Genomic DNA, 22,288 nt, shown 5'->3' on the forward strand with positions numbered 1-22,288 from the left:
TAGTGAATTTATTGCAAGAAACTGCATCTCGATATCTCTTATCGTTTCGCTCTGATATCTGTAGACGGACATAACCGTTCTTAGGACCTACAATATTTATTCATACTATAGTTTGAAAAAAAAGTATAAAATGCAAAAGTCACAAAGAGAGGAAAAAATTATACTGGATGAACAACAGTGGCGGCTCAGTGGCAGAGCGTTTACCTCTGGTTTCTTTGACTCTTACGAAGGTTTGCTGTTCTGTACAAATTTTTACGGACTTACGTCTGCATTGAACGTTGATTACGATATGAATGATTTGCGGTCATTCATTGATTCTTTCAAATTAAGTCTTAAAGCCGTGTTATTACACAATGGAAATAACCACCCTGTTATTCTGGTTGCTCATGCTGTAGGTATGAAAGAAACATAGGAAAATATGAAGTTTTATTTGGAAAACGTGAGTACGCGGAATATTCATGGCACTATTGTGGTAATTTTAACTTCCTTAGCCTGCTTTTGGGAATGTAATCGGGATATACGAAATATTGTTGTTTTTGTGTAAATGGGACAGAATAGCAAAAGATCAACACTAGAACGTAAAACGATAGTTTGCAAGAAAGTTTTTGTCTCCCGGACAGAAAAGTGTTACTTACGAACCTCTTGTCGAACCACAGAACATGTACTTACCGCCATTACACATAAGGTTAGGATTAATGAAGATTTTCATCAAGGGTCTAGATAAAGAGGATGGTGGGTTTTGTTATCTGAAGACACTATTTCCCCGCATCAGAGATGCAAAACTTAGGAAGGGATATTCGTTAGACCAGAAATACGGAAAGTGATGAAAGATCCACAACTGGACAAAACCCTGAGCGAAAACGAGAGAAGAGCGTGAGTTGCGCTGAAGAATGTGGTAAATTCTTTTCTGGAAAACACAAAATCTGAACAATATGCCTAAACTGTTGAAGAACTGTTACTGAGTTTTGAAGAAAAGATTGCATCATGTCTTTGAAACTTCATTTTCTCCACAGCCACTTTGATTTCTATCCCGGGAACTTAGGTGCAGTATTAGATGAATACGGTGAAAGATTTCATCAAACAATGCGTGTACTGGAAGAAAGATACTCGGGGAAATGAGAAGGGGTCTCTATGCTAGCTGACTATTGTTGGACCGTGCAAAGGGAATAGGAGGGTGCGTACAAAAGGAAACGCCGATAAGAACTTTATCAGTTTGTAAAGCAAGACAGTTTTCTTATCTTGCTTTAGTAACAGAGAACATGGAAATGTGTACAAAAGGTAACGCCGATAAGAACATTTTGCAAAGCAGTAAAGTATTCTTATTTTATTTCACTTCTGTATGTTGTGTTTCAATAATTTTGTTTCAATACATATTTTATATGCATTTTAAGTTAATGTTTATATTAATATTTAGGTCTTAGATTCATTGTAATGTTACTATGAGGTGCGTGGATGAATCTACTCCTTCCAATTGTCTATCAAAGTAAAAAAAAAACATCATCACGGGCATGGATGCTCATAAGATCTTTCCCAAGGGAACAAAACCCTGAGAAGGAGGCAATTTTGAAACAAAATAGTTCAAACTGTATATACAATGGTATAAAGCCAGTTTTTCTAAATGACAATCCAGAGGGCAAGTGCCCGCTTGAGGCACTGTCGTTAGTAGGAATTTGTATCTGTGAGGTTTTCTCTAAATTTCATACGGTTCCTTCAAAATTTAGACTCTCTTTACGAGCTCTGAAATGTTTATCCTAGCATATTAATCATATCACATACTATTTGAATATACCCATTCTTTGCATGGGGGCTGTATTTGAAAGTCAGCACCCGTGGGAGTATCGACATTCATTTCAGCGACACTAATATCGGTCATTTTGGACTATTTTTACATGTCTCAGTATTCTCCCCCCCTGCTGACCCCTGGCCCGCATACAATGGTAGCTGAATTTGCAAGTCATAGCTAATGGAAGTGTCACCATTGATCTCAGCGACCGCGAAAACTAATATCGGTCATTTTGGATTACTTTTACATGTCTCGGTATTCCTCTACCGGCCCTTCAGCTGAATGGGGTGAATGCGATCGGGGTTTCACCATTGATCTCAGCGACATCAAATACTATGAATTTGACACTAAAATCGGCCATTTTCGCTAAACGTCCCTCTGAGACCCTCCTGATTAGAAGTTAAAAAAAAAACGCTTCGCCTTGATCTGCGGCCTGGATCAAGATACCCATGACCAAAATTTGGCAAATCTCGGTCCATTCGTCTGGTTCATACGCCGCACACAGACTGGCAAACACACAAATAAACTCTTTATTTTATTTACACTATGTTAGAACTTTATTCGGCTATTTCTCAAAATTCGAGGCTGATACAGAAATTTGAGTCACGTCACTCTAATTAGCATAAAAAGTCCTATAGGAAGCAGTCATTCTTTTTGAGAAAAAGAGATAAAACTTGAAAATTTGTTGCACAGTGTTATCATTCAAACTAGAAGTGATTAACATCTACCGTTTCCTGTTTGAATGACGGCTTAACGGATGAGATGGAACATATTATTCGGATGCTAAATCGATTTCAAGAAATTATTTCTTGATATTTCTTACCGTATTTGGAAAACGGTATTGAATCCGGAAGTAGTGATAAATTTCAACCACTTTCAATTTTTGAAGAATTTGCAGGTGGTGATGGCTCTTTCTCTTCATGCTCAATTAATTAAAAAAAAAAATGTTTCTATCTATTACTGTTTATGTTCTATAGCGATGAACGTTCAAACCGATAATGGTTGATTTCTACCACTTTTGATTTGAATATTACATGTTTTTTTTTAACGGTAGATTTAGGACCTATTTTTGGATACTGAATCTATTGCAAGAAACCGCTTCTCGATATCACTTATCGTTTCGCTCTGATATCTGTAGTCGGACATAACCGTTCTTAAGACTTACAATATTTACTCATACTGTAGTTTGAAAAAAAAAGTATAAAATGCGAACGTCTCAAAGGGAGGAAAAAATATACTGGATGAACAACAGTGGTGGCTCAGTGGCAGAACGTTCACCTCTGGTGCATGAGGTCCCTGGTTCGATTACACCTAGCGCCAAAGGATTTTTGAGATGTACAAACATCGTGTGAGTGGGTTTCCTCGGGGTTCTTCCACATTATTCATTCCACAATTCCATCCATTTCTCATCACCAGCCTTAGCGTAACCGGAATATTGGAGGGAAGTAAAACTTAAAGATTTCTTTTCATTTTCAGAAAGTTCGGACAATCATAAAGCACTTGAAGTTTTACAAAGCACAGACGATGACGACAATGAAATTAATGATACAAACACTGGTGTGGGCGAAGAATGGAAATGCATCCCTGAAACTGTAAAAAAAAAAAAAAAAAAAAAAAAAATGCAGTGCAAGAGAGGATAGAAATGTCAGTGTTGAGAAGGGAAAACCACAGTACTAGGAATGTTTGCATGGCTTTTGAAACGGAACAATGTAAACACGAAAGCATACAGGAGTATTAAACCGGAAACTATTTTTAATTTTAGCAGCAAGAACAAGAAATATGTGAAGAAAAAAATATGATCGCAGATATTAAAGAAATAGCTAAAACCAAATCATAGAAAAATTATACATACAAAGGTATTAGTGGACTAAGAAAATCCCAGAGTGACATCGTAGCTGAGAGCGAAAATGTTTTGATAGAAGTGGTATTTCGAGAACCTGTGAGATATACACTTCAAAAGCGAAATAAGTCATAATGGAACACACATAGAAGAGCCACGGGTTGAAAAAATCCTTGTTTGATAACGAATCAGCTATTAAGGTATTAACGAAGAACAATTCTCCGAAGCTGATTCCGGGATACCCAAGTTCGATTCCCGGTGGGATTTCATGAGATTGGGATTAGACATTAAGCTGTAGGTCCTCATCTCATATAGCCTCGGTGCTGAACGGGATGCTAAGGTCTATTTTAGCCAATCAACCGAAGCTGATTCTATTTCAGCCAAGTTGTTCTAGCCTGGGGAAACTAGTTGAAGTATCCACTGGAAAATGTATTTACATATTACGGCAGAGAGAAGAAATTCATAAAGATTGGCAAGAATCGATAATAGTGCCTTCATTTAGAAAACGTGGTTAACGGGCTGAAATAACAAAGGAATATTTCTATTAGAAAGTTAGAAAAAGATCTTTGCCAAAATTAACACTCTATGAAGCTGAAGTAATAAGAAATCATCATTATGGTTGGTCGGTTTTATTGGAGGATAGCGTCCCTTTTAGCACCGATGTTATACGAGACATGGACTTACAGCTTTAACGTGGGAATTGAACCACACGAGCTCCCACCGAGAATTGAACCCGGATCCCCTGTGACGAAGACGCATACACAAACACTGTAGCTGAAAGAAAACTTATTATCGAACTAATTTCAGGTTCAGAAGTAATATAAGTAGGTAAACAATAGGTTGAATGTATTGTCCCTTGATAGTATGCAACCCAACTGTACTTAGACGTCTTGTTAGTTGCGTACAATCCTTTAAGACGAATACTAGAGATAAAGCAGGAATATGAAGGTACAGTTCAATAAGTTAATTCTATGATTCCATTAAAATTTATTCTATATTATTTTTTGAAAGAATTCGGAATTTCTAAGAGAAGTGTAAGGTTAATGAAGACATGCTTTAGAAAAACAATATGCCAAGTGCGAATAGATAGGAAAGTAGGTGTCTAATTCTAAGGGACGCTTTATGGCTGCTACATTTCAAATTCACATTAGAATACACGATTAGGAAAAAATGAAGAAAGAAACACAGGACTACTTATTAACACTCTATCCTCTTCAGTCCATAGGTGCACATATGTGCACCTCTGGTTTTTATTTTATTTATTTATTTAATTTTACTTGTATTCTGAGGTTTGCATCCTAGTAGAAACTGCTTTGTAACGTTTGTGTACCTTCCACCTGTGTTTATTAGTAATTTTGTTCATCAGATGGCATCAACAATAATCATATTTCAAGCGATAGGTACGAAAACAAAATGTGGACCGCTTTGTGCCAGGACTTTAGAGGCTAAATAACTATTTAAATACATTAATTATTTTAAAGGAGCTAGGTTTACCAACTACAAGTCTTTTTAAATATTTACCCTATATCTACGTGTGCCTGTTCGTCCGAAAGAAATCAAGAGACACTTAGTGGATCAGCATCAATTTTGGTCAAAGATTAGGAACCGAGTTCATTGATGAAGGTGATCTTTCCAGTTGATCTCTCATCTACGAACTTCCGCGTATTACCCCTTGATATTATGCAACCCAACTGTATTAAGACGTTTTGTTGGTTGCGTTCACTGTACTCACTTTCAATATTCTGGCTAGATCCTTCAAATGGTGTATAGGTTGCACTGCTACTTGTTATTGATTGATGTTTATCTGGATATTGCTCCACCTAGTTAGCATGTACTTTGCCTTACTTGATTGGTTGATTTGTATATGCATTCTTTGTTGAGCACCAAGAGTATATAGTACAAGACCTGCTTTAGAAATTGCAATGTGAACCACTTGTTACGTTCGATGTTCTATCACAGCGTTTCCCAACCTTTTTCAACTTGCGGCACACTATGGGTGTAACTTGAATTCTCGCGGCACACTCATACGTTTTATTACATTTAAATATAAAATACCATGGTACCTTTTTCTGCGATTACTGATCTCACAGAGAAGAAAGCTCGATCACTATTGGTAAATCATTATGCTTATTTTTCATTTTAATTTAAAAATAGAAAACAATTGGAATGAAATATTGGACTTAAGTTTTTAAAAATACTCTTTCTTTTTCGAAAACTGCATCCAAACTTTCACTAACAAGGAAGATCACTAAATAACGAACGAACAAACAAATCTCTTTTACTTTTAAAACAAAAACGTAGGTAACTCGTATGCATGTTTGTTTTGTCAATAGGATTGAATATTTTAAAATTTGAAGTTACGAAATAGTCTGCAACAATAAAGAAGCAATAATGCCATAATGTTATAACAATGATAACAAATACCTTTTTCAATATTAAAAATGTACAGAAAAGTAACGCGGTATGAAACTTAAAATTGTAGATTCATATTAGAGGTTCAAGTAATATGAAATACATTTTTCCCTATGTCCTGCAATTTAATTGCTGTAGAATTAATAATTTTGTTTCGATTTACTCGCGGCACACCAGCGACCCATTCAGGGCACACCAGTGCGCCGCCGCACATCGGTTGGGAAACGCTGCTTTATCACATGGACTCGAACCCATAACATCGCCCATCAAAGGAATAACATAACATCGCTGTAGAAATTAGACTAAGATATTTACTTCATCTTGTCCAGATTTACCCCGATGAAGATTTCTTCACATATCACCAAGGAATTCCCGTTTCTCTTGTGCTCAATTCATATTGTTTTCTATCAATGTTATATCCTCTGCGTATACAATACAGTGTTTCAGTTCATTCAGCAGGGAGTACAGAAGAAAATAAAATGTAAATTAATGACAAAAATGCATGAAAAATCTTTTGTCACTTCGACTAATATCGAAGAAATTAAAAGTGGAAATTTACAAAAGCATAATTCTTGGCATCATATTGTATGAATGTATGAAAGTTAGCATCCCAATGCCTAAGCCACACTGGAATATCCCTTCTCATGAAATCAGTGAGATCAAGTAGTGTCGCATTTGGTTCGCCGAATGGTGAATAACAGTTGGTACTCACTAAATGGTGTTGGTATTTGGGCATCCACACAGTGTCGTGAAACGGACGAACAAACGGGGAAACTTAGAGAGTTACACAAGGCTTACTTCCACAATAACTATAAGTCAACGAATATTATACGGATAATGAAATGGAGATGTGAAATGAGTGCGAACACGTCACCCGCATGCGGCGTACAAATCCGTACTCATGATGCCTAGGAGAAATATACTTTTCGATAGAACAAGAACGAGGTGATTGCACTATATAAAACAGGATTCTTAGGAAGGCGGATAACAATTCACAGTAAATTAGCTCGGCACAGAATATTATCTAATGGATAAATTATATTTTTTAAGCAATGAACCTTAGTTAATTACGTGAGAAATGCAGAAATTACAGCTTTTGTTTTACTTGACAATTTCTAGGTATAGTCTAACATGAATCATTCTTTTTAATCCTTTTACGTTTTCTCCACTTGCTTTATGAATAAATTAGTCCTTTTACGTTTTATACACTTCTTTTATGAATAAAAAAGTTGATTTTACTTTATCCTTAAATCATTTAAAACAAGGGTAATTATTATTTCATCTCTCGGCCCGTCAGGTCCAGGTTCAATTCCCTTTGGAACCACATGCTCGCATCTCACGTTAAGGTTGGTCTAAGCTTTACTTAAAAATTTCATATAGACTCAGTGCTAAAAGTCACACTAACTTCTACCAACCAACCACTATTTCATCACTACAAGCATATTTCTCACTTTAATTGTTCATTATAGTGGAATAAAGTAAAATCTACGTCGGCAGAAATTTGAGAACTACCAAAGAGCAAACAAAAGGTCTATCCATTGTCATTTCCCACAGCACTCGTTTATGAAAGTAGTTCATTTTATCTTTTAATTATGAAACTTTCTCATAAGAGAGAAGAAAACAAAAAAAAAAAAAAAAAAAAACAAACAAAGAAGCAAATTAATAACACTTTTCACTTTCGAGGAAAGAAATTACAGACGTATGGTGATCGTAAAGAAATTGAGTCTGAGATTTCAACGGATTTATATGTTTCATTGCTTATATATGAGAAAGTAATTTTTCGATATCTATTTGTCTATCCCCTCATCAGTCTTGATGTACATTCACCTAGAGGTCATACCGTTCAACGTATCGAGACCAAATTTTAATCTTAAGGTATTCATATCATTTTCTAAGTTATTTTTTGAATTTTCTTCCTACCCCTAAAAATAAGAGTATATTATTGCCGGGTAAAAATTAAAATTGTGACTTTTGTAAATGCGCCTGAAACGATTTCGTTTATATTCCATAAACAATTTTTTCAGATAACAACACCATAGTATGATTCATACCATTTCTCTGGAAAAATCTACGAAGCATGATTTATTCTTCGGGGTAAGTTTCTTAGGACGAATTTCTCAAAAACAACACAGGAGATTTTATTCATATTTCATAAATTAATATTCCTATAACGCTGCAGAAATAACTTCCATTAGAATATCCACAACGGGTAGTTTACTCTTGCAATGAGTTTTTTTTGACATTTTTGTGAAATACAACCTCTGCAATTTGGTGTTTTATATGCAGATATTTCATCAGTAACTCTAACATATGGAATATGTCATTTTCTTATGGAAAAATCTAGAAAGGGTAGTTTATTTTTTGGGGTGAGTTTTCTTTAGGCGATATATTTTCGGAAAACACCTTATAATTTTGTCCGTATTTCACAAGAAAATGTTTCATTAATAACTGCAGCAACATGCCTTAGTTTAAGAATTGGAGCGAGAAAGTTTAGTATGATGGCCTGTAATGTTTACTTGATTTTCTTTCTACATTTGATGATTCCATTTTGTTCGCGAAACTTTCCGAGCGAATATAAATTTGGTTTTAACATAGAGAAGCATTATATTTCCTATAGCTCGTAATCAAATTTTGCTCAAATAGTTTTATTTAGTTTGAAGGAATTGGAAATATAATTTTCATGTACAGATATAGACTTTTATTGTCGAGAGTACAATGTTTCTGCTGGAAATTGATAGTAGATTTCTTAATTGAAATTAATCAAATCGTAATGTAATGATTAATTTTCGGACATACCTAGCAATTAGAAAAACAATAGATTAGAAGAAAGGTAAAGGATACACTTATATTAGGATTATACTAATCGATAGTTTCTGTAGTTTTTCTTTCTTTCTGTTCCTACTTTATTAACATTTCTCTGTGTAAAATGGCAAAATTATGCTGTATCTGTGAATTTGTTCAATAAATAAATAAATAAATTCTTCCTTTAAGTCTCAAGTCTCAAGTAAATCATAATTTAATCAATTCCGCAAGTGTTGTTGTAACTATTTTGGATTAGTTTCAGAGGCTACTTGTCTCTCAACAGAGTGATAAATGATCACAATACTTAATCTCTTTTTTCGTTGGCAGCACCACGTCCATTGGAGTTCTTGAGGTACTCCCGTTTCCTCCCGCATTTTCATTCCACTGATTTATAAATCATCATTCACTTCCTTTAATCAACTGTCTCCCTGAGCCTAAAAGTTATAAAAGTGGGACGTTAAACTGAAGGGTTTTTATTTTTTTCTTTCTTTTCGAAATTTATATGGAAGTTTTTTTTATTACTCCACGTTTCAGAAGGGCTAAGTGATAGATTGCTCACATCGAGTGCAAAGTGCCTGTGCTTCGATCCCCGAGTTAATTGATTTTTTGTTGCATACATCATCGTGTCTTTGGGTTTTCTCGGGATTCTCCCGTTGCTTATCATGTTTTCATTCCACCAATTATTTTAGAATCATTTACTTTCAAGAATCATGCGTCTCTACCATAAAGGAAATAACCGTGGGACCTAAGTCCAGAAATTTCTTTTTATTTTAACTTCACTGAGCAATTTAACTCTGATTTGGTATTCATGGCCAGGTACTTTTCTGTCTAGTTTCTATTTACACTTTTATGATACCTTGCTGCATATACTTGCAAAAATTGGTATATTATATGCATCTACAAAATTTCTACATAGAAACACACCATTATGAAATGTGTGTAACAATTCTTTTAGAGAGTGTTAAGCTTATTGAAATTGTAAGATTGTATATCACTTGATTACTTTCTAAAATATAATTACATTCTCTTAATGTTTGTATCCCCAGTTTGATTTTCATATCCCAGATGTTCTTTTCACAACTTCAATACAAAATTAAATAATTTGAATAGAATTTTCAGTGATGTACTGAAAATGGCATAACTCTTCGAGTCAAAAAGAAACTGAATTAGAATTGATAATCACGTTCAGGAATAATTAATAAAAGAAAAGTTAAAATCTGCATTATCTAATAACAGTACGTATACAAAACATTGAAAGGGGTTTCATATGAAATATTAAGACCCATTTTATTTTATTTATGAGAATCAAGTTGAAAAACATGCATAAATAAAGTAACCTTGAAGTAATTTAACAAAACAGTATATATATATACTTGATAAAATTTACCTTTGTTTCTATTATGATAAGTTAAATTCTGAATAAACTCTGAGAATTTATTCAAGATAGTAAGTCAAGTGAAGCATATAATTGGATACGAAACAAAGTTACCTTTTGACTACATTGCAGTAACGCTTACAAGATTTATGAACAATTAAAGCTATGAACTTAACATAAAATCCTTCCTGATGCACTCTTATCAGGCTTTCTGTGTGAATTTATACTGTTCAGCTGATCATGTTCGTTTCCTCTCGTTTAGAGTTTGTTGGAGGAAGAGTAGGAGCATATTTCGTTTTCGTATTTGAGAAAAGGCGGGAAAATTGTGAGTGCCAATATGTTAAAAGTGTTTGGCATTGTTCTGGAGAGCAGCCTGCGTATTGAGCGGCGAGAGTGCTGTACCCCTACCAGGTCACGAGAGTGGAAGAATCCTGGACGTCGTTATCGATCTGCCGGCACCCAGACCACCCTGGCTCTCTACTCGAAACGGTTCGTGGACGTTTCATCACGGAGGAAGGCTTTGCGTTGGGCGTCAGCTTCCATGTGAGGTCATCTCGATTTGCACCGACCAGGCCAGCCGGAGAATGGAGTAGTCGCTCGGTGGTGCGTGGGGTTTAGTGGATGCTCCGACTAAGCGCGATGATCGTATCGGTGAATACCACGGGCAAACGATATCCCAATTCGACACAGTGATCGTTCGTTTCTTACTATCGCGTAGTGAGTGAAACCTACAACCACAATGTTCAGTTTCGCGAGTAAGATGCTCAATACCCTGATGGGTACAGAAGAGCAACAACAACAGCAACAGTCACAGCAACAACACGGAGCAGGTCAACAACAACCTATGCCCAGTGGCCCCAGAATGATGGGTCCTGGACAAATGCAACAGCCACGCCCCCAGGGTATGATGGGAGTACGACCTCCTGGATCTGGCATGGGGGGCCCTCGAACCCCGGGATCTGGGTTTGGGGGCCCCCGAGGACCTGGTTTTGGGGGCCCCGGGGGATTCCCACGCGGAATGGGCCCTCGCGTTAATGGGCCTCAGGGTGGAGGGCCTCCACGCATGATGGGTCCGCGGCCGGGTATGGGCCCAGGAATGGGATCTGGGATGGGTCCTGGAATGGGCCCTAGAAGCCAAGGTCCCATGCAGGGAATGATGAGACCACAAGGTCCACGAGAGCCTGCCGTTCAAACTCCAGGTAAGCTAAAAAAATTATTCTTAAGTTTGTGGAACTGAATAATGGTTAAAAAATAAAATACAGAAATAAAAAACTATCCTGTCGTAGTACAATTCACATATCAATAGTAAAAATGTTTTTTTTTAAATTTCGCTTAAATGATGAAAATATTTAAATAATTAATTTTTTTACTAAAGAACCACGTATTTTGATACTTGACATAGAGTTCTTTCATTCGACAATAATGCGTTTTGATATTTAAAATTGTTTGTAAAATATTAATATGTAAATTATTTTCATACTCTAAAGTATTACTATTCAACTAAATCAAATTCTAAGAGAATATTTAATACTATTGCTTTCTAAAAGATAATACACTACTCAATGGGCTCTTGTAACGATTTATAAATACATTTCAATCTTCTTTCTCTTCTTTATTTCAATCAATAAACACATTCCGATAATGATATTTGGTGTATTAAATTTCCAAATCAGGAATCGAACGAAAAGCAGTGTTATCAGCGCGACTCACGTATTACTATATAGTTCATTACTACGTATTGATCTCCAATTCGTAGAGAGAAGCGAAAACTAGAGTTCACGTTCAGAGTTTTGTTAGGAGGCAAGCTGGGGCTCATCAACCTCTTTGTAAAGAATACTATAAATGCATTACATAACTCATGACAACAACGTCACGATGACATTTCCCAATTTAGAATTCCTTACTACACAGTTCGAATGACCAGTCATTTATTCAAGATGGCGGACTTAACGCGATTCGTAACCAACCAATGGAAGTTTGAGAGATCAATTAAGTGAACGGTAGCTGCGTGCAGAGAGATTAATCTTATCCCACAGTAAGCAAGAACTCTTTTAATACAGAAACTTATCTGGGATATTTCTTTCACACGCAATAAACCAAGAACCAGATATTTCAAGCTTTCTGAAATAGAGCATTGAAATACCAATTAATTTTGTCATTTGTAACACGAAAAGATTAGTCGCGTTGAGTAAATAATGCCCGCTTTTTGTTGATGTCAAATTTAAGCGGTACATATACAACATGAAAATTGTATCATTCTGCATGTTTCAATCATCAAAATAAAAATAATAGAATTTGGTAATCATATTACAAAGTTATTACTATGAAAAAATTTGTTAAAACGAATTAACTATTCATAAATACTCAAATGCGTTTAATTATTCACAAATTAATCGCACTTTCATTTTTGTAAATAAATCTCAGTACGTGTGAAATATATATTTTTGCCTTATTGTGGATAACTGCAAGCATCATTGCCTTTTTCAGGTATTTATTTTATCGTATTCAAACTAGTTATATAATAGTTTATCCAGTTATGATTTAAAAACTGAATAAAGACAAAACGTAGTCTCAAGTGAAAACTATAAAATTATGTTTCGTTCAACAAAATTTTTGTCTGTGATATCTATGTGAAGAAAGCATATTTTCTACCAAGCATAAAGTTATAGGATAAAATTCGGGATATTCTTATTAAATTACTGTGGCTCTACTAGGAACTGGTGATTAGTAAAATAGCCTATCTTTAATTTAATAACACATCAATGAAAAGTAAAATTCAAGATGGCGTTTTGGCGTAAAAGAGATGGATACAAATACACTAAACGCAAATCAAGATTCGGCAAAACTTAAATTTACTTTGATAGGAAAATAAAATCGTAAATGAAGTTTCAATTGAAATAAGTTTTCATAATTTCGCATCATTTTATGAATACGCAATATGCAAAAAATGCAGCTGTAATGCAAATGTTAATATGCCACTTCTTGTCATATTATTTAAAGTTATACAAATGTAGTCTCGTATTATATTCATCATATAGTAATAATTTTGCACACTATCCTGCGACGCTTATCACATATTATTGTACTTTGACTTCTGAATAATTAAAAGGAATAGCAAATGAAATCTTCTGTCACGCCATTTATCAACTTCTAAACCCTTAATTAGAGGATAGTCAAATCATATTTGTAATGAAAAAAACTGCTAATATGTAACTTTAAAACATTTAAGAGTTACGGGTTATCTTAAATCCTAGGCAAAAACATTCAGTTATTCTTCATCTTTATTTTAAACTTAATCAGTGTTTGAATCACGCCTAGAGATGTCGCTAGTGTACAGGCAATTTGCAGAGTAGTCTAACCCTTGGAGAGAACAACTAAAATTATTTAATAACTAGCATCAACCACCCGCTTTGCTGGGATAAATTAAGAAAATATAGTAATATGTTGCGTTATTCAGTCACTTTTGACTATTACTGAAGCGCGCTTTGATATCGGTCATTTCCGATGATTTATATATATATATATATATATATATATATATATATATATATATATATCACTCTGCTCCCCATGTTCCGGAACACGGAAACGGAAATGTCACTGTTTATTTCAGCGACCCCGAAAACTATGAATTCGACACTGATATTGGCCATTTCGATCATTTTTATATACAGTATATATCTCCCCCTACCATAAATTGCGGGGCTGAATTTGGTTTTAAATGGCATGAGATGTGTCATTGTTCTATCTCAGCGACGGCGAAAACTATGGATTCGACATTAATATCGGTCATTTTTGATCATTTTTAAATGTTTCACCCCTCCCTTACCTTTAAGTTAAAGCGTCAAAGTGATATGACAAAAAACATTTTAGGTTTAAACTTCATGAAGGTTTTAAATTTGATCGAGATCGGTCCAGTATTTCAAGAGTAATTAAGTTTTATTTATTTTTATATATCTTCCCCTCCTATACCCCTCCCCTAAGTTCTACCGTCAAAGTGAAATGACAGAAACATCTCAGGTCTGAACCTCATCTATGTTAAAAATTTGATCGAGATTGATCGTTTGGTTCAAGAGTTATTAGGTTCTATTTATTTTTTAAACTCCTCCCTCTCCCTAAGTTCAATCGTCAAACTGAATAGACAAAGATTATCCAGGCCCCGAACCTCATCTATGTTGAAAAATTTGATCGAGATCGGTCGGGTGGTTCAAGAGTGATGAAGCCACAAAGACAGTAACTTTCATTTTTATTTTTTACATATATCTACCCCTCCCCTACGTTGCACCATCAAAGTTCAATGACAAAATTATCCCAGGTCCAAAGGACATCTATGTTGAAAATTTGATCGATATCGGTTGGGTGGTTCAAGAGTTAAGTTTTATTTATTTTTATATATATCTACCCTCCCCCTCCTCTAGGTTCTACCTTCAAAGTGTATATATATATATATATATATATATATATATATATATATATATATATATATATATATATATATATAACTTTCCAGTCCAGAACCTCATCTATGTTAAAAAATTGATCGAGATCGGTCGGATGGTTCAAGAGTTACAAAGTTTTATTTATTTTTATAGATCTCCCCCTTCCCTCCCTCTCCCCAAAATTCTGCCAAAAGTGATATGATAAAAAAAAACACCCCAGGTCCGAACCTCATCTATGTTGAAAATTTTGTTAAGATCGGTTGGGCGGTTTAAGCGCGATGAAGTCAGAAAGACAGTAACTTTTATTTTTATTTTTTAATATATATCTCTCCCCTCCCCTTCCCCTACGTTGCACTACAAAAGTGAAACGACGAAAACATTCCTGGACCGAACCTTATCCATTTTGAGAATTTGATCGGAATCGGTCAGGTGGTGCAAGTGTTATTAAGTTTTATTCATTTTCATATATTTCCCCTCCCCCTTTCCTAAGATCTACCGTCAAAATGAAGTGATAGAAATCTTTCCTGGTTTGAGCCTCATCTATATTGAAAGTTTGATTGAGATCGATGGGGTGGTTCAAGAGTTACTGACTGACGAACGTAGTCACTTTTAATTTATATATATATTAATTTAGTGTATATCTCTCCCTCTTCCCCCTCCCCTATATTGCTCCGTCAAAGTGGAATGCTAAAAAGCATCCCAGGCACGGACCTCATCTATGTATAAATTTGATCGAGTTTGGTCGTTTAGTTCAAGAGCTATTAAGTTTTTTTTTTATAATTCCCCTCCTCCACTCCCCTAAGTTCTACAGTCAAAGTGAACACTTCCAGGCTAGAACCGCATCTACGTCAAAAATTTTACCGAGATCGGTCGGGTGGTTCAAGAGATTAAGAGTCACAAACATAGTCACTTTCAATTTTTTAGTATAGATAAATAGTGTTATAGTATGCAAAATTTATGAAATGAGCTTCTAGCATACAATACTTTTCATTCGTATTGCCGCTAGAAATAAATAATGAATATTCTTTTGGTATCTAGCTACATTACTGGGTATGAAACTAGGGTAGGGCCAAATTGGTTGTCATTCAATTTTTGCATCGTCTCTGCGGCTCAAAAATCCTCTATGTGACATTTTCATTGGAATTGCGTTATATACTACAATGTGAGCAGAAAGTCATATTGCATCTTTCCTTATCTTCCTATATGTGAAATCTTCATAGAATAAGTGTTCTTGGAATTAGGGGAAAATGATACTTAATAATAGCGTAAATGATTAGAGACTACGCTTTTTGCATTTTCTTGAAAGTTGCCAGTTTGGGACACAATGGTTACGCGCAGCGACGGTATTCAAAAAATGGTTATTTCATTCGACTAGGTATTACTTTATTCGATTGATTGAAGTTTTACGTATATTTTCACCCCAAGGCTTAATGAGGTGAAACCTTAACAATGGGATCTCATGGACTTTCTCTACGCTTAGAGAATGCCTTTGGAGATTCCTGGTGGAAGTGCATATGTGAAGAGCCCTACGTTAAGCTGTAGGTTCAGGTATCAACCAGTCTCGTCGTTGAAATGACTCTAAGCAACAAGTGAACTACTGATTTTTATATCAAACTCAAAGCACTTCCAACCGGGAAACGAAACCTGAACCTAACGTACAAGAAACATGTGCATTAGCATTTTGACCCAGAAGGGGCATAGTTAATTTCTTGCGATAACGTCATTACGAAATGAAATGACAATTATAGTTTAACCTCCCACAATTATACACAAAGCTAATGGAAGCGGCAATGATGGATCATGAAGAATATGATGGAATGAAGAAGTTGGGATAAAACGAGAGAACCCCGCGAAAATCCACTTGGCAATTGACGTATGTTTTTCTAACAAAAAAGTTCACTTAATGTGAACAAAGATCGAACCAGGGACCCCACGTACCAGAGATGAGGACTCTACTACACGCAGGGGGGCGCGGTGGCTCAGTGGTAGAGCGTTCACCTCCGGTGCTTTGGGTCCCTGGTTCGATCCCAGCTCGTGCCGTGTGGACTTTGTGGTGGACAAACACCGTGCTCGTGGGTTTTCTCGGGGTTCTCCCGTTTCCTCCCACTTTCTTCATTCCACCATTTCACTCATCTCTCATTATCACCGTCTCCTTTAGCCTAATATGCTACTTTGTTTTGTTTATGACTTAGGTCTCATAATGGGGAGTTACAACTGACTTTTAACACATCAGTTTTCCTCTACGGATAATCTCCATTCTAGAGATTATCTCTTCATGTCGAGCCACTATCATTCTTCATTGATTTATCGTCTTTATATTGCTGGACTAGGCCGATCTGCAATCAGAAGAAAAATAGCTCAACATGTACCTTTTCGTAGTTCTTAGGTTCTAAACAACGGAACTACTAATATTGTAGAAGCAAGATAAAGTTTTTTGTGTGTGATTCATCGTCGTCTTCTTCATCAATTGCAATCTGAACCAATGGGAGTAATTCATAAACTTCCAAGAAAACATACACGTTATTTCATAAATATCATATTTTTTTCTTAAGGAAAGTTACTTATAATCATTATCTTAACGTTGAAGTAAATTTGCCTGTTGCCCTAATCAAAAGCCATATGCCCCATTGTGAAAGGCAATATAACGCAACACTTAGCTGAAAATTGGTAACCTTTAGGAAAGCTATTGTGAACATGTTTTCATAAGATGTGGTCACGTTATACCCTTTCCTTTGACTAATTTCAACCTCAAACAACAAGAGTGTCTAATCTTACACAACAAAACACTCTATGTTTCATAAAATTGGATTTTTTTACAAAATCTTTGCAGAATAGTTTTCTTAAAGGAAAAAAAATCAACTCATAGCCGCAGAAAATAAATGGCATGTTGCATCAAAACCGAATAGCTTTTACGAAAGTTAACATGGAATGCTTTTTTTAATCGGGAGGTGGGGTACTTGACCGTTCACACTTGACTGATTTCAACTTCAGGCAGTGGGGATTGTGAAAAATCCCGAAATAAAATATACGCCATAATGTATTAACATTGAATATATCAGAAAAGGTAATGGCAAACATATTTTAAATCAAGGAGAATGTTCAATTTATTCCCTCATATTCGATTGATTTGGAAAGAATAGTGAGAATTATTGAGAGAACTTTTTCCATATAACATCAAAATAAAATACATATGGGGGCGCGGTGGCTCAGTGGTAGAGCGTTCACCTCTGGTGTTTAGGGTCCCGGGTTCGATCCCAGCCCCCCGCCAAGTGAACTTTGTGGTGGACAAACATCGTGCTCGTGGGTTTTCTCGGGGTTCTCCCGTTTCCTCCCACTTTCTTCATTCCACTATTTCACTCATCTCTCATCATCACCGTCTCCTTTAGCCTAACCGGCATAACCGTGGGACGTAAAACTCAAAGATTTCATTTCATTTTTTTCAATAAAATACTTACATACGAAATTCCATGTGTTTTTAGAACAGTGATTCTCAACCTATTTTGACCGACTATACACTTTACTGAACATTCAGGACATCGCGACACTTGTTTGATATTTTATTATAAATAATAATAATAATATATTATAATAGTGAAACCAATTAGTTTTTATAATGACTCTATGTGGCACTGAGCATTATTGTAGTGGAGGTGTTGACTGGTGTATTCTGTCTCGATTTTAACTAACTATTATTAAATTCTTCAAGATTTTTAAATTCTTAAATTTCGGGACACATCTTAGGGAACTGCGTGATACACCAGTGTATCGCGACACAACGGTTGAGAACCATAGCTTTAGAGAATTCGGAAATATCGACATGCGACTTAAAATAATTGACACGTGTCATACCTTTTCCTTGTCGAATTTCCAAGAAGCTCAAATGGACTGGAATCGAATCAGAAATCCCTAGCACAAGAGGTGAACACTCTATTACATAGCACACTATATGACATTTTTTTTTGTTTTTTACGAAATGTACCGTGAAATCTATCGTGAAATCTTTTTATGGGGTAAATTCTTCTCTGGTTAGGAACAATTTGAACTGCCATCAGTGGCCACAAACAACAAACTTCGATAAATATTCCCCATAATTCATCAAAGTCGAATCAGTTTAGAGAGGTTATTGCAGAAAATAAATTTCTTATCTTATACGGAACATTCAGAGCATAAGGGAATCAAGTCACTTCACCAAAGTTGTAAGAAAAAGTTTAACACTGGTTTTCTCCTTGCATTCTAATAGTTACTTACAATATCCAGACATGAATCTTTTAAGCTCTGATAGGAGCTTCAAATAGAGATCTTAAAGATGAAATATGTCATGAATAACAAAAGTGAGCTTGATTCCTTTGTGCACTGAAAGCGCCATAAGAAGAAACTTTCAAGTTGGGATTAAATTTAATCATTTTTACCCTTTCATCCCTGACATAGTTCAATTCTATGTACTGGGAATAATTAGAAAGCTCTTAAAAACATATTAGGTCAAATGGAAGTTATGTTTTACCAAGTTATACTGAAATACCGTATTATTTGCAAGCCTGCAGCAAGCAAAGGATTTTATCCCCTTATATTCCCTGGTTCTTGACAGATTTCAACCGCAAATAATATAATTACTTCCCTCGGTTGGATAAAGACCAGCAAAAGAGAAAAAGATGATGAGAAAGGCATAAGAGGAAAGTTCATAAGTTATTCAATACTTTATAAGCAAAAACACATAAGGACTTTAAATACGAAGGTATTTGTGGTTATGATAAGTTTAATGACTCATCATTCAGTGAATTGAGAATTTATGCTGAATCAAATTAAGAAACACTGCTAATTATTCAATTGAAATATTCTTCCCTATACTACAAAATAATAGAATAAAACAAAGCAAAAGAAGTTATTTATAAAGCCAATAGCCATGACTTTTCCATCGTCTTTGTATACTTACATTCTACACGTAGCAGTAAAACATATAATTGTTTGCTGAAGTGTTTCCCTTAAATGAAGTGACCTTAAAAGTTTAGTGCAGGAGAAATTTGAAATAAATTGAGGTAACATGTCCTTAGCGCTCTCAAATAGAATAAGAAGAACTCATGTAAGCAAATGTAGCGCCAGTTTAATTTATTAATAATTGAAACTTCAAATAAACCTAGCGAGACCAAGGGAAGTCCGGGCAATTTTAAGCGAGACATCATTGTTAATTGTCTTGGGGATGCTAACAAATGGATATGGTAGAAGTGAGATAAAGCAGTGTTTCAAACTGCACACACAACACTCAGAAGAGATAAACTTACTTCATATAACTTTATTTTATGACTGCAATTTACTGGATTCTCTTACCTAATTCTATTTTTGGATACGTCTTAGCTTAATAACATTCTTTGTCTGTTCAATTGAAGTGGCTGTATCTAATATTCAATCTTGCGTTTTCACTAGTTACTAATCGTTGTTACTGTGAAACGTATAAGATTATCTGGTCCCTTATATGCCATGCCGACATTATCCCATAATATATTATAAACTTTGGTACTATTTTATGATAAGCTGGTATTTGGTTAGCACAGGACTTCACCCCCAGATCCCCGCGTTTGCCTCGCACCTCATAGTTTAGTGTTTGCTTTCATTTTTCGCACAATAAGAATACGTTTATGGTATTTTCTTTGAGAAAAAAATGAAACATGTTTCCCGCTTAGAATACATTTTTGAAAATGAAATGATAAAAGTTCATGTCGTCTCAAGTGCTAAAGTGTTCAAAAAATATTTGAACTGGTTTAATCGTTTTCCCATGCGTGATGATCCAACTGACAGCCTCGAACTCATTTCTATATATTGAGACTAAAAATGAACGCTGTGACATATACACTCTAGTTTTTTTTAAAATAGTTTATATACCAAGCTTCATACTTCTAACGTGTCTCTAATCTTAGGATATCAAAATATGGCCAATTTATAAAGTATCAATTGTAACTCCATCCTTTTTTCCCACCTTTTTTGTTCCTTCTAAGGGAAACAACAAAAAACACCGAACGACGGACATAATTATATTAAATAAAAAGTCATGTCTTCAATTTTCATGCCTCTCGTTATGGGATTGTGAGATATGGCTATCTTATTTTAACAATTGCAACCCAAAATTTTTTATTGTTCCCGTTTTTTTCTTACATTGTAGCGGATATATATATTTATATAAAACCATATCCCTTTTCCTTTCCTTTCTAGAGGAAATATTGAAAAAAACGTGAAACGTTAGCGTAATTGTTTTAAATGGGATGCCCACATGTTAAATTTAACATTTTTTACCCTTCAGAGATTCGTACATATAGACATTTTACAGTGCCATAAAAAATTGCCACATTTATTTTCCCCCTTCTCCGTCAGATATCCAGAAATCCTTCCTTAGCATAACTTTACACCACGAATCTTGTGCCTTGATGAAGGAAGTAATGTTTTATACGGGAACCCCTTTGCTCATGGCAGCCTCGCGAGATATGGTTTGTGTTGAAAAATCCCCTTTGCTTCAAGGCAGCCTCCAGGAATTTTAGGAAATGTAGAGCCCCTTTCTCCAATTCGACCTCCAGAGCCGTTATGGGTTAGCGATCAGTGATCAACTGATGCCTCCGTCTTCTTTGGTTCCACTTTTATAGGCCCTCTTCAGGTGACTCGGTCTCTTTCGGTTCCCACTGTGTTGATCTTCGTGTCTTCCAGGTTTTGTGTATTGTCTGCAGCTTACAAACAATAACACATGTCTCTTGTAAATATGTGCTCCCGCTGTAATGAGGGAATCCTTACAATATAAAGATACATACTTATATTTAATCAGATATAGACAATAGGAATAAAACGAAACATAATGACAACTTAACTCAAAATAATCTTTTTATTTGACCAAAAAAACTAATTTATTTTTAGTTATAAAAAGACTATTACCTTATTTATCAGAAGTGTTACTATTTCTGAAAATTTAATGTCAACATATATATACAGAGAGAGAGAGAGAGGAAGAGAGAAATCTAAATTCGATTGAAACACACTTACGTTCTCAATTTAAATTCACATTGTTTTATCATTAAAGTGAGAAATCATGCCTACAGACAAATAGTTGACAAAGTACAAACTTCGGAATATATGTATATTATACATATAAAAGGAGAGCTCACAGTGGAATAAGTGCTCAGAATTAAAACAATGTGTCACGGATTAGCCCCATAGCTATGCCAATTATGTAAATTATTACGAATTTTCTTAAAATTTTATTGTCTCCAATAATATTATATAGTCCTCTAAAATGGAGACATAATCACAGCAAGTGACGCGGTCGGTAAACTCCACCACAGAACACACTGAGAACCAGGATATTGTGGCCCACAACATCACAGAGCCGCAGCCATGGTATAATCTGCAGACAGTTGGGAGGAGATACTGCGGATTATACCTTCTTTAGGCGTCTGCCGCACATATACACGGCCCCTGGTTTGGAATAAGGTGAACAATGACTCATTCAATCATATCACAAGTTTCCAGTCATCAGCGGTCCATGTTGGATCATCAAGGTACCATTGGCCTCTTGCTAAAGTGTTATCCCTTGTCGTCAGTTTCGCCCATGGAATCCAAATACCGTGCTAAAGTGCTCTGAGTGACAATTCTATTTAGTTCTC

The 22,288-nt window shown here is 35.4% G+C and overlaps 1 protein-coding gene across 11 annotated transcripts in view; it reads left to right on the forward strand.

Annotated features, from left to right (window-relative positions):
* Nucleotides 1-10,663: 10,663 nt before the first annotated feature.
* Nucleotides 10,664-22,288, forward strand: part of LOC145688130 (uncharacterized) — a 669,087-nt gene continuing 657,462 nt past the window's right edge. For 10 of the 11 annotated variants that reach the window (XM_081761906.1, XM_081761908.1, XM_081761907.1 and 7 more), the window contains exon 1: nucleotides 10,664-11,411. In XM_081761906.1, coding sequence (XP_081618032.1) covers nucleotides 10,952-11,411 — 460 coding nt within the window. In that variant the 5' untranslated portion in view covers nucleotides 10,664-10,951. The remainder of the gene's footprint in view (nucleotides 11,412-22,288) is intronic. The other variant, XM_081761917.1, reaches the window with a different exon arrangement.

Source organism: Thermobia domestica, chromosome 6 (genome assembly GCF_964235325.1).
Source record: "Thermobia domestica chromosome 6, izTheDome1.hap1.1, whole genome shotgun sequence".
Lineage (NCBI taxonomy): Eukaryota > Metazoa > Arthropoda > Insecta > Zygentoma > Lepismatidae > Thermobia > Thermobia domestica.